The following is a 16,644-nucleotide window of genomic DNA, read 5'->3' as shown; positions in this document are numbered from 1 at the left end:
AAACGGACCGACTTCGTGACCGCCGTCACCGCCACACAGACGACGTGTTCTAGAAATCGGTCTGAACTATCGGGCGCAGCAGTGTCTCGCACGCGTGCGCGAAAACATGCGGTGCGCGATTTTCCCGCAAACGCTTTCGCGGTACGACCACTGTTATCGCGTCGCGATCAACGTGACGGGTCCGCACGCGCAGCGATCTATCGCCGATACGTACATACGGACCAGTCGGAAACGTTTTGTAACCGTTTTGCTCGACTGTAGAGAAACTTGAGCTGGGGCCTTCTGACCAATTAACAACGTAAAAGTAATATAAAATAATTAAACCAAACTACCGAGGGTGGCTTCTCCCTTCGCGCCGTTCCATACTATTTCTAATATCGTATATTCTCATTGTGTCCTAGGCCGCAGATTGTTGACATATTATAAAAATAAAATAAAAATGAAAAACCTACATGTATACCGCTGTTTGATGGTTTCGATTGAAAATATGTATGCCAATATTTCACTACCGATTTCATGTTAAATTTTGCATGAATTTACCAACCAATATTTCGATAGCATTTTTTTTTTTTTTTTTTTAATCACGTTCATTACCTTAGAAATAAATTTTAGATTGTTGAAAAAAGTGAGATGAAAACACGGATACTATAAAATACAATTAAGCACACCAAATAATCTTCATTAGACTACAACTACTGTTCTACTGACTTTTAGTACCTAATCCGTCTTGCGCAGTTCTGTTCATAGCCGCGGGGATAGGTTACGAAAAATCCGTCAATCATTCATTTTATTTATAAAGTACTTCTATTTAACTATTAATGTAATGAACATTAGGTACCTAGCAGTGGGAAAGCAGTTTTTTAAGAAGATTCATAGGTGTCAGTTAAATATATGGTATTCATCAAATAGATAATCAAACAAATAAAATACATATTAAATATTATTCATAAATACATTTTTGACTTGATTAACTTACATCTTATAAGCTATCCAGCTATAGACGTGCGCAGAGGGGCCCACGTAAAAAATGTCTCAAACAAACATTCTTGTAATAAATATAATAGTTACAGCATAATAATAATAATAAAAGTACCATTAAAAAAAATGTATTGTAACTTAAATAATTTATACTTAAAAAATATCACTTGACTATAACATATAAACATATTTATACATAACTATAAACAACTCTATCCTTCTGTCCAGAAGTTAGACTTTGAATAGTATCAATTATATCGTCAATTTTATTATTACCAACTCTAATTGATAATCTGTAATGATAGTTTTTGTACACAGAATTATATGATTATACTTATTAATAATTGTTATAATGACAACTTTAATTAACTAAACATAAAACATTTTACAACGTGATTGTAAATAAATATAATGAAAATATATAAACATAAAATTCTGAATTATTTCATTAGCAATACACCAAATTCTTTGTAGTTTTCAATCGCAGATTCTTGTAGAGTAATGTATTTAAATAAATTCTAAAAATATTATTTTAATTCACTATAAGTGTATTTAATATGTTATCTGGAAGGCTATTTTATACCTGAAGACCATATTGAAAATTAGATTGATACAGTGAAAAGTGTACTGGTTTCATTGTTAAAGTACCATATTATTGAGTTTTGGCCAATTTATTAAACTGAATAGAAATAATCTAAATCCATTTAGATTTCCCAAATTGGTAAAAAGTATAATCAACCAGTATTAAGCATCTGCAACCATTAATTTTTAAATCATGCAATATAAACAATTGATAGTTGTTACAAGATAGTGACTTAATAGTAAATTTAATATCGTCATTTTATATATATATATACAGCGAAACCTCTAAATATCGGTCACCCTTGGTCGCTGAAATTTTGTCCACTATTTGAAAGGGTCCGGTATGTAGAGGGAGAAATATTATATAAAATAAATGAAAAATTTAAAATATAATTAAAAAATTATTTATTTTTTTTTTAAATTATTTATAGATAACCTAACCTATAGGTACATAATAAATTTAATTTATTTTTATTTTAAATATTTTTATGTATTTTTAAAAATGCACAGGTAAAAAGATAAAAAAATTGATAACATAAAAATTAAATTTAACGTACATTAAAAAAAATCAGTTACTTTAGATTCTTTCGTATTTTGACGCGACGTAATTTCGTAGGTTAATACATTTTCTAATTCCACTGTGCTGAAGAATAATGAAGTACATTTCTATATTTCGATAGAAGAAATGTATTGACGTATACCCCTGCTGCCAATGCCTCTTGTAGACTTCTAACATCAACGTTATAAAATTTCCATGACTGGACGGATAAGATAATTTATAACAGTTCAATAATGTATTATGGGCAATATCAATAAAATACAATTTACGAATGTAGACTTTTATCTAGACCAGTGGTCTTCAACCTTTTTAACAATGCGGCACACTTCATCTCCAACAAAGTTTTCGCGACACACTAATCCGAATATTATGTGAACCATATTTTATATATATATATATATATACTGTTTACAGTCTACTCCATTAGAGGGTTATTTATTGAGAAATATATTAATACAATCGATCGAGACGGCTGCGACAGGCATACTTTCAATAAATAATATAATATGTATCTACGATTAGTTTGATCAGTTTTCATCTCGAATATCAGTAATAAGCTGGTAAATACATACTTATAAAACAATTTATAGATCTATCGCGACACATTTAAAGGGCGCTCGCGGCACACCGGTTGGGAACCACTAATATAGAAATTCCACAATTATTTTTCTAAATTTACGATAGAGACGATTAAAATCGAAAATTAAAATTCCATAAAAGTTTCCGTTATTTAGAGTTTTTCCTATAGAAAAGTAGTGAAAATGTCCCCATTCCCCAAAAAAAATCCACTATTTAATGGTGTCCGTTAAGAGAGCTTTCACTGCATATATGTTGAATATATTATATTCAATTAAATATTGTTATTATATCCACATGTGGTGGATGAGCAATAGAAAGTATAAGGGTTTCTTAGCTTCCAAAAATGTGTTCAAGTGAATCTCTTTCAAAAAAGTAATGTTTAACATAAATAAAAAAAAAAAAACGTCAACGCATGTCCCCTTTCGTGTTCCGATTGCCAAAAACATGTATTATCGTTGAAACATTCGTTCACCGGTGTTGCACGTTTTGATCGCCGCCGTCACTTCTGTTCGTACATCGTCAGCGGTCGACCTTCTTGCCCGCCACCACCGCCGGCGCTCCACCACACCACATGGCGACGAACGATAATCAGGCGCTAATCAGTAATCAGTGTTCGTTTGGACGTTCAATTGATCGCAATATCGCGCTGAAGTCTTCCTCGCGTTCTAGTGTTCCTGTACAGATGCGAACGCACGGAAGTACCAAGCAAACATTAAAAAAAATAAAACAGAAAACTGTAATAATAATAAAGAACATACGGCGCTGCAAACGGTTCGGTCCACTCTTTCGCAAGGTACGAACAATATTACAATTTTCGTGTATTGATGATCGTGTTTGCATGCGCACGCAATATACGATAATATATTACATTCGGTGTCGGGGATGTACTGCGATCAAGGGTGATATTAATAATATTTCGCACATATCGGGGCTTACGAGTACACCTCTTCTACTCTTATTTGGATCTCGTCGCGCAAATATTTTAGACGCTTCGAAATACAATATAAAACAAACAATTGCTGTGATATAAATATGAAACGTCTTACACGAAAATAAAATCACTTATTTATAATATATTACGTTATGTACCTATAGGTAATTTTACTAAATAATTTGATGCATTTAAAACATGTATGTTGTAAACAAAGTGGACCTTGATTCGTTTTAATTTGCATCTATATTTATTGTATTACTGCCATTATTCTATTTACTTTTTTTTCGAGCCTATAATTTATAAGTATCTAGTATAGCTTTCGAGACTCATAATCGACACTAATTTTCATGCATAATAATTCAATAATATGTTACGTTCTCGAACGCAAATGAATACGATGCATCTAGCATAAACTTAAAACTGAACATTTTTTGTCGGAAATTATTTTCTTACGTGGGCTTACCAATTTATAAACAAAACTCTGGCCGTGCAGGGAAAATAATATTAACGCAGTAGTAACTTGTCGTTTAAAAAAAATTTCGTGTAAACGATGTACAATGTGTATATTTATTCTAGAAAAAATTTAAACGGTTCAATCAATATTAAACACAAATTCATTCATCTTTGTATTTGTTGATGATAAAAGATTTTACTATCTCTAAAGGTAGCCGTTACTTTTTTTTAGGTTAGATAATAATTTGAAATTTTGTAAAGAATTGGTTGAGTGTGACGGGGAGGGGGTAGAATTGAAAATAAATACACGACAGACGCGTAACCCCGCACGTTGCAGCTGCTATAGTATGTACTATACGATTTAATATAAATGTATAACATAAAGGTACCAACTAATCTTATGACGACGATTTTATTCTTGCATTGGTATATTACCAACAACGCACTTTAGCTGCAATATTTCATACATGTTGCAAACATATGCTTTCAAAAGAGCTAATATATTTTAATGTAATTCCTAATGTAACCTTCACGAATTTAATGTATTTCGATGTCATACAAAATTCAAAATCAAAAAATATGATATTATTCTCAATGACTATCATTTTTTTTATTACCAGTAAAATAAAATTAGCTTGTCAGATTAATAATAATTGTTATTAAAAAAAAAAAGTCGTTAAACATGATATGTGATTTATTATTTTATATCTAACCTTAGTCATAACAGCGTAGTGAACGTGAAGGAACACGCTTATTAATACTTTATTTATTCTATTAATTAATTATTTTTTTCGAAATACATTTTTTTTCTGACGTAGTTTTAAAAAGGTAAAAATTCTTTTTATCATAAGTTGTCGATAGTTAAGCTATAATTGCTAATTGCAACAAAACAGTCATCACAACCTTCCTCAAAAACTTGTTTTTCTTTAACACACTTTTATCGTATATTGATCGGTTGATTTCTGTTGAGCATTATAAATGCATTCAACGCACAATAAATATAATCTATAGTAATTTTCTTTGCTATATAAATTATTCATTCATTAACGTGTAAAAAAATTTGTTTTTAGCTTTATGTTTGCTTTATTTGTCATCAACTAATTGTATAGTGTTTGTCAGATCTAACTAAAATTTAAAATCATTATTCGTTGATTAAATATAATAACTAATATGTTATCAATTTTTTAATAAAAAACTATTACTAAGTTATACAGGCAAATTACAAAAGCTTAGTAACTAGAATTAATGTGGAAAAATTATAATTGTATTATGCAGCATTATACAAATAAAAACTTACTTATATAGTTAGATAACCATTATAATATAATATTCAGTTTTTGATATCAATCAAATTCACTTCGTTTTTTCATCAATTAACGTATTATTATTTTTAGTTTCTGTGTATAATTGACGGACAAACGTACTTGACAAGTGTGAAAAGTGCACAAGTGAGTGCATCAAGACTCGTTATACAGCTATTATTTGTTCTTTATTCCTTACAGTATAAATATGGGTGTTCATAATGGGACATTGATTTCAAAGTAGACAGTATTTATTTTTTTATTTAAAAATACAATAATAGACATGTGTGTATTCTTAAAATAAATATTAATAATGGTTTTTTCATTTGTTCATCACCTTTTTTTTGTACCTTTATGGTAGACTGTTTTTTTCGTGTTGGATTTCACAGTGCTTCATAAAATGTATATTTATCATATTCTAATTGAAGACTTTAAATGCTAAATTGTATTTTCATTAAATCATTTTTCATTTATTGTGTCAGTAAAAAAACGTAAACAAATTTTATTGTCGTTTTAGTTTTTCTTTATTTAGTTATAGGATATGTAATGATAAAAACTCCAAAGATACATGTTAGCTATCTTTAAAACTAATTTTAAATCAATTCGTTATGCTATTGATGATTTTACGTGATTACCACGGGCTAATATTTTGCTGTTGACAGCCCAGACTCTAAATGTAATCAAAAATAAAACAAAACAGAATATTGAATTGTTGATAAACTCAGACCACCACATTGTTATAGGTCAAACCATTGATTTTATTATCAAACCAACGGCCAAACAATAATTTACTCTGCATCGCGTTTGGAATTATTATATATGTATTATACGTCTTAAAGACACGAGGGCATACACAACAACTAAAACAAAAATAAAAGCAATTTTTTTTACAACACATTCATCTAGTACACCTATCAATACTATTGACGGATTTAATTACAATGTAGTGTGTTGTAATGTTATAAACCCTACCCTACAGTAATATTGTATGTATGTATATATATCGTGTAGAGAGGTATATTTTATGTGTACAAGGCGTAGTTTATTGACCGCATTTACAATAACCACATACATTACATTAACTGTGGAACTTATCATGTATTGTAATCATCACGGATTATCAGTTTTGTTGATCACGAATACTTTTAACCTAATAATATTTTGTATATTTTAAATAAAATTTCCAATAAATTTAATATAATAAATAAAAATAAAAAAACTTGTACAGTCATTTATATTTAACAGTATAATTTAAATTAATTATTTTTTTTTATTTATTATTTAAATTAAATATTTTTCATAAAATACTGAACAAAAAATTTGAGAAAACTATGAAATTATTTTCATTAATTGATATCCTGATTGAATGTTGTTAAAATTTGACCTGGAATGGCTGGAAATTAAGAATCTATAACTTCCAGAAGAACTTTCCAATTTACATAACAGTAATATATTCACAGATAATTTCAAGTGTAATGTATAGTGTTAATAGACTCTTATAATTAAGTACAGGAATCCAAAACTACTGACACTAAATATTTATACATTTTTTTAATAATGCGTTGTTATACAAAAAAAAATGCTTTCAATTATCTAACTATGTGCTAAAATAATGAAACTGGAAAATTCGGCAAATTAAAAAGTATAACCTTTATAAATTTCACTCATAAACATTATGATGTGAATTCTAATATATTTAAGTTAAAATACAGATTAACCAAAAATATTTATCACATAAAATATTAAGATAATAATATGAAATTGTCCATTATGACTTTATACTGCAGTAAATTCACCAAGTACCTATTATAAAAGTATTTAATTGTGTCCACAATCTTAGTTTCGTTTAATTTAGAGTTTTTTTCAGTTTTATATATACATTTAATACCTATTAAAATAAACCTACTATATTTATATTATTATGCTGTATTTTCATTTACCGTGTAGGTAAGTTGGTAGATCTTGGCACAGTCATAGTAAAATGTACGTACCATACAACATAAATTCCATTAAGCTAAACACTTAGGTAATCATAAAAATCACTAACTTCGTCTTCGTTATCTCTCATTGGCTCACTTTATTTCTTTTATCAAATCACCTACTATAAATTTGAAATAAAAGATGCAAATGTTTTTTTTTTAAACAAAGTTAGTATTGAATGCATTCTTAAATGTTTCATTAAAATAATAACAATCAGATGGAAACTCACACTCCCCCGCGATTGTGATTTTAATTAAGCTTACATAATTATACTAGTATATTATTCTGAGACAAGATATTTGATGATTAAAATACACACATGACCGAATACAATGGTAAGTATATCGAATGTCCGAGTCAGAGTTTCACTGTAACGTTCTTCTGTAAAAACCGAAAATTCCACCTTCACATAAAAATTACCGTGTAATCGGTGGCTGCAAATCCGTTAGGCTTAAAATTCTCAGTTGCATTTTACACGGTATAGTAATTATTACCTAAATTGTCTCCGCTCTAACATGTATGGCTTATACACATAAGCATACGTCGTCCTAGCGTATATCGTAATTTTATGTAGTTTTATTAGAAAATGTAACCGATAGACATGAGCGCTGGGCGTCCTTGAATTTATTAAAATTATTATGATTGTAATTACCGACAACTCGATATACTCAATGCACGTTGTAGTTTTCCTTTTAAACAATTTACTTGACCGCTCCGAGAGATGAATATTATATTATCATAACACGACAGCAGGCATCAGAAGTAGTAATAGTAGTAGTAGTAATAGAAGTAGAAGTTGTACTCATGTTTTACAGGATGATTGTTTTAATGTGAAACCGATTGCATGTAGAAAAACATAAGCTGAAAAAATAATAAACATGTACACTCTTTTCTACTCATTCTGTTCAAATTGTTTATTATTATTTCTTTATCACCATGGGCGTCCCCAGACATTTTTCTAGGGGGGGGGGGGCAAAATTAATTTAAAAAATAAATGAAAATTTTTTTATACATTTTATTTATAGTAAATTATTATATTTCGTCATTATTAAAATTATGAATTAAAACATTACTGACATTTATGTATAATGTACAATTAATACATCACTCAAAAAATACATTAAGAAATAGTCCCATTATTATTAATGATAGTTTTCATAGATAGCCGTCAGCCGTGCGTTGACATAATATGTTATGGAAACTTAGTAGACCTATTTTTAGAAACTAATTTATCATTTGGAATTTTACCAATTTCTGTGGAAATAACATTTTTCCAGGGGGGGGGCAAGTGCCCCGTCTTGCTCCCCCCCTGGGGACACCCATGTTTATCACTAACAAACTGCCAGGCTGTTAACAATACACTTTGATTTGTCTATAAAATAAATGTTTTACATAAGAGGAATATCAATTGAATTGCATGTATTCATTTGAAAATGAAAATTTGTTTGTGCACTTTATTCAATAAAAATGAAAAGATGAAAATATTTTTAAAAGTAAAAAAAATCACGAAATAAAATGCAACAAACACATAGATTATTCATTATTCATATTATTTTATGAATGAAAAATAATTACCCTATAAATCAGTATATTTTATTATAGTAATCCGGTTTGCTGTTTATGTTGAATAGTGCGATTGTTGTTCTATACCAATTATACTAAACAACGGATGGTGATGACGATGAAGGTTCATGCTAAAAAGCGCATTCGCTCGCATCATACCTTCACGACATTGATGATCTAGCGTTTAAATATTGTTTTACTCGCCGTGGTTTTCTGTTATTTTACAGAAAACGACTAGCACTCGTAATAGGAACACTAAATGATTTTTTCTGTAATCGACACTCCATACTAAAAAAACGACTGACGTGACGCAGACACGTAGTACGTCGAATTGTTCATTCATTTTTCGTCCCTTGACCTATGCGCACGTAGTACGTGTATCGATATTGCAGTATTGATAATGAATCTAATAAAGCCGAATTTAATAAATTGTTCGTACGTTTACATTGTTTTGTGTGTACGCAGGTCAAGTGCTAGTGAACTGGCTGGTTTCATCATTCAGCACGGAGGAACAACGCAGGGATGCCCGGTTACTTTTGCCGCAGATATGCACGGATCTGATGACCGCCGGCGTCATCAAACAGATACGCGATAAGGATGCGGTGGTCAGCGATTTGTTTAAAGTAAGTCAAGCGCGTCTACAACAATATATTTGTTATTAATAGCTGTACGTTAGGTATTTGTAAAGCCCTTTTTTCCAATAATGTAGGTCAAAAAGTTTGTAACTTTTTTTATACGCACGTATACGCGTATATGAATGATGCGTGTACGTAGCTCATAATAAAAGCGCATAACTTATACAAGTAACCTATGCGCAGTACACACACGCCCAACTACCGCTGTAATTATTTACGGGTATATTAGCATATTTACGAGTTAAAAATGCAGGTACGGTATAATAAGAGATTTCGAATTCGGCGTAGGTAGCTATATTATTTTATACCCGCGTATACGATCGTATTCATAATAACCATCGTGTAGATCGTTACATAATCGTTATGAAGATTTTAAATAAATATATAAGCATGTTGGTTTACCTTTAAGAAGTATATGAATATTGTTAATACATTAATAGGTAGACGGCAAAATGTCTAATAAAATATATTACTCACAAATGAACTACAGGCATACATGGTATATAGAATATTTATCATCTGTTTCGCTATCCCTTACATACAATTTTTTCTTAGAACAAATTGGTTAATGGCGCTGATTATATTTATTTACTAAACGCCTACATAACTTAATACTGTTCAAGCACTATAAATTATAGGTATATGGTATTTTCTAGTTGCCCTCTCTTTAAAGTATAAATATATATATATATATATATATATATATTTATGTAGTATAAAAGTTTATTAGTAAATTAAAATTTAACATAAAATAAATAAAGCTAAGTATACAATTTTATGTGGAGAAGTATTTAATTTATGTTGGATTAATTTACGTAAAACATTAAGTGTCTTGAAGGTAGAATATCTGAAATATTCCAACGACATTTTCAAATACTGTCCCAATTAAATAATTTATGAATAATCGCATTTTTTAAATATCTGCCATAACTAATTTTTTTTAATCGAATTCGTTTAAAAAATTTTAAAATATTAATAAAACAAAACAAAAGAAATAGCTATTTTATTTTCTTATTATTAACAATTGTTATGCCTTATTAACAATATTGTAATTACTTAAGATTTTACTTAGGTATAAACATACCTTACATGGTATAAATGAATCTTTCAAATTGTTATATTTTAATCTACTAGGCTATTGTAATAATAAAATACATTTTAACATCGTAAAAAAAATAGGATTCTTATCATAGAAAACCATTAAAAATCAATGTTTGAACTATTATATTTTGAATTTTTATTGGGCATTCAGAATATTTTATTTCAATGTAAATCTTAGTAAATCTTTCATATTATTTTCATTTATGTATAAATACGAGCCTTTTTTATACAAGTTACTTATATATACTATACAAATTAATAGACTTTCGTTTTAGATAATCTCAATCTCGAAGTACTGTTACTTAGGTAATAAAAATTAATAACATCTAAATTATGCCCGTTTAGAAAACCTACCCAAATATCTAGATTACAACTTAAAAAAATTATAATTTTTATTATTTACATTATATTACTTTATGGTGATCATAAATTTACAGCACTGAAGTTTAAAATGTAGAGAATAAATATAATGATTTCAAAATAATATGGACATTATGAAGCATAGCAGTCACCTAATATGATGTGGAACTGTTCAATTTCTGAGCATTTTATTTTAAAACATTAATTATTATTTAATATTTTCAAATATTTATGATTTTGTTTTTGTATTATTTTATTTTATTCTTTTATAGTCTTTAGAATAAACTCATTATTTTTTTCACACTCATCTGTAACAATTTTAAGGTAGATAACTATAAAAAGTAGAAATAATACTGAACCTATACTCAAGATGCCCGTGGGTGTTAATCATAAAATGTTATTAATATGTACAAATGACAACCCACAAGTCTATATTATTTACGTGTCACTAAAATAAACTCAACCTTTTTGTATTCTAACAATAGTAAAATATAATATTGTAACATAATATTGTGACTACATAATCCCACCTACAAGTGGTCTTTGCAAACCCATACGTAACTATAATACTAATTAAATATATGTTTGTGTTTATGTTTAGTCTGACCTCATGTATTACTGGGCTCATTCTGAACTGATCAACTCTACATCATCGTCACCCAAACGAATTAGCCAATCATCATGGTTAACGGACAAATGTTCAGGTACTCATATTTTTTTTTTTTTTTAGCATAGAATATTTTATGAATATGTAGTAATCATTAATTTATTTGTATACAATAATGTATTAAAGGTGTTGAAAATGGTAAAGATGGGCAAACGCTTCAAGCGTATTCAAAATCAGAAGAACTACAAGAAATTCAAAACAAAACGGTTTCGAAACAGGTAATATTGTATAATCGTTTTTGAAATATTCTACGGTTAAATATTTCTTTGGCTTTAATATATTTTTAAAAATGTATTTACTATATAGTTTATTAGACCGTAATTAAAGTTCATTTGTATATTTAATTATTTTAGGCACCACTTAAAAACGGTATAGGATCAATTCATAAAGAAAATATGCCAGATATTGAAAATATATCTGATTATACGCCAGTTAAAACTCCTAAGCCGACAACTTTGTCAATCAGACGAAAAAAGTCACTATCCTCATTATCCGATAAATTTTCGGCTCTATCAATAGACCAGTTAAATATTTCGGATAGACAAATAAATGGAAACATACCCGATGAAAATGTCTTGAAAAAAGTTAATGGCGCACATTCTCCGACTAGAAGTATATCCATCTCATCAACACCTAAAAATAATTTCAAAGATTCTCCTACTTCAACAACTAGTACTAATGGTGACGATGATTCTTTATTTTATACTCCAGTCGGTGCAAATGATGCAACGTACAATAGTATTATATCTCCAATAACAACTACACCAAAAGCATCCTCTATTAATAAGGTCGCCTTTAGTGATCTATCGCCAATTTTGGATCAAAGTGATATTAGTACTGTTATTCATAGTGCTGAATCATTATTGAGTTCTCCTGAAGTTGCCATAGAAGCTATAAAATGTGATTTTTCGGTGAACTCTTTTACTTCAAACGAAACTGATGATATTCTCCAGAAGCAAACACTGCCTGATATCATTACACCAGCATTTGTTGAAACCAAAAGCCTTCAATCAAAGACGAAAGAAAATACTAAATCGTTTTTTTCTAATAGTAACATCCCAAACACATCAACTTTGCTAAAATCAGAAATTACTGTTCCTCCTCCACCACCTTTTCCTATTTCTGATACCAGCATTTCACTTCCATGTACTTCTCCACCACCACCACCACCACCACCACCGCCGCCGCCGCCACCACCACCACCGCCTCTACCACCACAACTATCTGTAAGTGATCTTCCTCCTTCACCTCCTCCACAGTTACCTGGGAGTATTATTCATCTTCCTTCAAAACCAACTGAGAATTTAATACCTCCTCCACCTCCTCCTCCCCCACTACCACAATTATCTGTAAGTACTATTCCTCCTCCTCCTTTAGGTAATTATATACCTCCATCACCATCTAATATAAACAATTCGTCTAGTGGTATACTATCACCACCTCCATTATTTAATAAATCAGCTGCAATCAATGGACCCCCACCACCCCCACCACCAATAACTGCCCCCACGCCATTCCCTGCTCCACCAATCGGAGGCTGGAATGCTCAACGAGATTGTGAGTATTTATTTTAATAAAACTTATAATTACAACTTAAACATATTTATAATTTTTACAGTACTACGTAAAAAACCAATAACACCACCAGTACCAATGAGACCTTTATATTGGACTAGAGTAATTATTAAAGAACCAACTGTTGAAACACTTACACCAACTACCCCGGATTCACCAGATAGGTAAATATAAATGTAGAAAATGTTTTATTTTCAGAAAACTTAATGTGAATATTTTATAGCTTAAAACCGTTATGGAGTGATTTAGAAGAAGCTCCCATACCAAATATCAATGAATTTTCACAACTTTTCTCCAGGCAAGCAGTTGAACAAAAAGTTGCGAAAAAAAAAGTGCAACATAAAAAAAAAATAGAGGTGAGTCTGAAGTTAAAATTATATTTTTATATTTCATAACTTTTATATAAGTAATTGTTTAGGAATTTAAACAATTGTTGGACACTAAAAGATCCCGAAACGTTGGGATTCTAGCTCAAAGTTTACACTTAGATTTTTCCGAAATTGAAAACGGTAAATATAATTCGAATAAACATTAAGTTTAGATAAATTAATATATTTTTATTTTTTTAGCTCTTTATAATTTTGATACATCTGTAGTTAGCGTTGAAGTTCTTCAACAAATTTACGAAGTGGTTAGTAATTAAATTAAATATTAAATTTAAATCTAGTCAAATATATCATTTTACATGTGTTATTATAGGCGGCTACAGAGGAAGAATTGGCTTTAATTAAAAGTCATGTGGCATCCCATCCAGACCAGCCACTCGACAAACCTGAACAATTCTTATTGGAACTCAGTGAAATACCACATTTTGGCGAGCGCGTAGCATGTTTAATATTCCAATCTGATTTCAATGATGCCTTGAACAACATAGCAAGCAAATTAAATAACATGAAGGCCACATCAGGGGTAAATATCATAAAACAAAACATTAATATTATAGATAATTTATTGTTCTGATTTGTATTATTGCACAGTTTTTAATGACATCCGAAAGTTTAAAGAAAGTATTGTCCATTATATTAGCATTGGGGAATTATATGAATGGAGGCAATAGGCAACGTGGTCAGGCAGACGGATTCGGTTTGGAAATTTTACCTAAACTCAGAGATGTCAAAAGCAAAGGTGAATAAAACATAAATAGACAGTTTAATATAATTTACTTGTATACATATTCTCGACTTTTAATATATAATTATTTAAATAATATCTAATACAGAACGCATCTGATATTCATAATATTGAGTTAATATACTACTACACATTTCTCCCATTTATATTTTTTCATAATTTAAAATATAAATATAATATGCTAATATTTCAATAATATGCTATTTGGCTAAAATAATAATGTTTTCTTTCTTTTGTATATCACCATATCTTATATTATTCCTTTTTTTTTTCCGATAACTTAAAATATCGGTTGTAATTATGATATTGAAACAATTCATGTATAAAATTCAAAATAAATGTTTATTTTAGTTATACGTATAACTATGTAATTTTAACTATCGAACATAATTTTAATATCAAAAATGAAGAAAATATTTTTTAATGAATGCACCAATTTAAGCTCAATTGTTATGCTTTAAATCTATTTTAAAAATTTTAAAAGATTTTACAAAAATCATATATCAGAATTAATAGACATTATTCTTTTTATTTATATATTATAAAATTATTTAAAAACATTAGTAAGTAATTTTATTAGAAAAAACAGGATTTCACTGACAGTATAATTTTCATTGGGGAAATCAAGGAAAAAGCCTTTCTAACTTTCCAGTTAAGTATAAGTAAGATTCGACTAATAATAAATATCTACCGATTATATATTTGTAGACAACTCTATGACTTTGTTGCATTTTATTGTACGAACATACATTTACGAATGTAAAGAACCTATGAAGGCCACGCTGCCTGTACCGGAGCCAAGTGATGTTGATCGAGCAGCACATGTAACTTTTGACGATTTGCATCAAGGTCTTAAAGAACTAAAAATAAAACTAGCAGGTTAGTGATAATGTTATTTATTCGTAAATAATTATTTCAAATGTTCAACTTGTGTGTTTTATTAATTTGATTAGGTTGCAAAAAAAAAGCTGACAATGTAATACTGTCGTCTGCTTATGACAGCTTGGAACCATTTAAAACAAAAATGGAATCATTTTTTTCAATGGGTATGTCATAGTTGTATTATCATGACTTATGTATAATTTATAAATAACACCAACGTTTATTTCTGTTTTTAATTTTGAATTTTCTATAAGAGCTAATTCTATTAAATTCTATAAATAAATCATCAATATAGATTAATCAAATTTCAATAAATTCAAAAACATTTTTGAAATTTTCTAAATATAAATATAGAGACCTTAGCAAAAAGTATAAAAAAGATTCGTGTATATTTTTACAGCACACAGACAGTTAGAAAATGAACACGAGAATTTAGAAGAAAGTAAAAAGCTGTAAGGAATTTCTTGTAAAAGATCTAGGATAAATAAAACGGTAACGCCCAATTTTTTTTATAGATTTATTAAACTAATGCGATTTTATCAGTTCCAACCAAAAACCAGTAAAAGTCTTTTAGAAGTCGCGCCAAAAGATTTCTTCCCATTATGGTTACCATTTTGTACGGACTTTAAAGATTTTTGGAACATGGAACAACAACGAATCGTCAAAGAAAAGTAATCATTTTAATTTAGATTCAATATTGAGTTGAATTTTGATTATTTTAAAAATTCCTATTTTCAGGCTTTTGGAAAGTAAAAGAAGAACAAAAGAAAGACAACAACTAGTTAGGACAAACAAGAAATCACTAGAAGGACTGGTAATTATTATTATTTGTCTAATTTAATTAATTTAAAATTTAATAGCTTATTGAAAACAAATATATTGATTTGTTTTATTTTTTAGAAAAATCAAATTCAATCAAAATTCAAATGACTTTTACAATATTGATTTCACGAATGGAAGATAAAAATAATCAAATTTAAGACTGAACGAAGATGTATTGCTTATAATTAACTACTCAGCTATACATAATTGAATGCATGTTGTAAGAAATATATGTACCCTCCAATACCTTTAAGAAAGCTTGAACTTTATGGGTTCTTATATTTTTCTTTTTTTTTTCGTACCAGAGTTAAAATTATAATATAAAATACAATATTTACTTATAAGTTTATTGTTACAAGTTAAGAGTTTAAAAATGTTACGCATATTAATACTCAAAGATTATATTCATATACATTTTTGTTTTAAACTTGTAAAACATTATTTTTTTAATCTTTAGATTTATTACAAAGACTGACTAGAAATTTTAAGTATAACTTATATATATCCTAGGATTTCATTGAAATATATTAAAACTCTAAACC

At 28.8% G+C, this 16,644-nt stretch overlaps 1 protein-coding gene across 2 annotated transcripts in view; it reads left to right on the top strand.

The window, feature by feature from the left end:
• Positions 1-16,432, top strand: part of LOC112693326 (formin-like protein 6) — a 39,092-nt gene extending 22,660 nt beyond the window's left edge. Inside the window, exons 4-19 of one of the 2 annotated variants that reach the window (XM_025568315.1) lie at positions 9,395-9,552; positions 11,627-11,729; positions 11,819-11,910; positions 12,046-13,249; positions 13,311-13,431; positions 13,491-13,623; positions 13,686-13,776; positions 13,837-13,898; positions 13,967-14,176; positions 14,245-14,392; positions 15,107-15,277; positions 15,352-15,444; positions 15,681-15,732; positions 15,796-15,951; positions 16,019-16,094; positions 16,181-16,432. In XM_025568315.1, the coding sequence (XP_025424100.1) occupies positions 9,395-9,552; positions 11,627-11,729; positions 11,819-11,910; positions 12,046-13,249; positions 13,311-13,431; positions 13,491-13,623; positions 13,686-13,776; positions 13,837-13,898; positions 13,967-14,176; positions 14,245-14,392; positions 15,107-15,277; positions 15,352-15,444; positions 15,681-15,732; positions 15,796-15,951; positions 16,019-16,094; positions 16,181-16,210 (2,900 nt within the window). In that variant the 3' untranslated portion in view covers positions 16,211-16,432. The other variant, XM_025568316.1, reaches the window with a different exon arrangement.
• The last annotated feature ends 212 nt before the right edge of the window (positions 16,433-16,644 follow it).

Source organism: Sipha flava, unplaced genomic scaffold (assembly GCF_003268045.1).
Source record: "Sipha flava isolate LNK unplaced genomic scaffold, YSA_version1 85_pilon_pilon, whole genome shotgun sequence".
NCBI lineage: Eukaryota > Metazoa > Arthropoda > Insecta > Hemiptera > Aphididae > Sipha > Sipha flava.
This window is presented reverse-complemented; position numbering and strand designations above follow the sequence as displayed.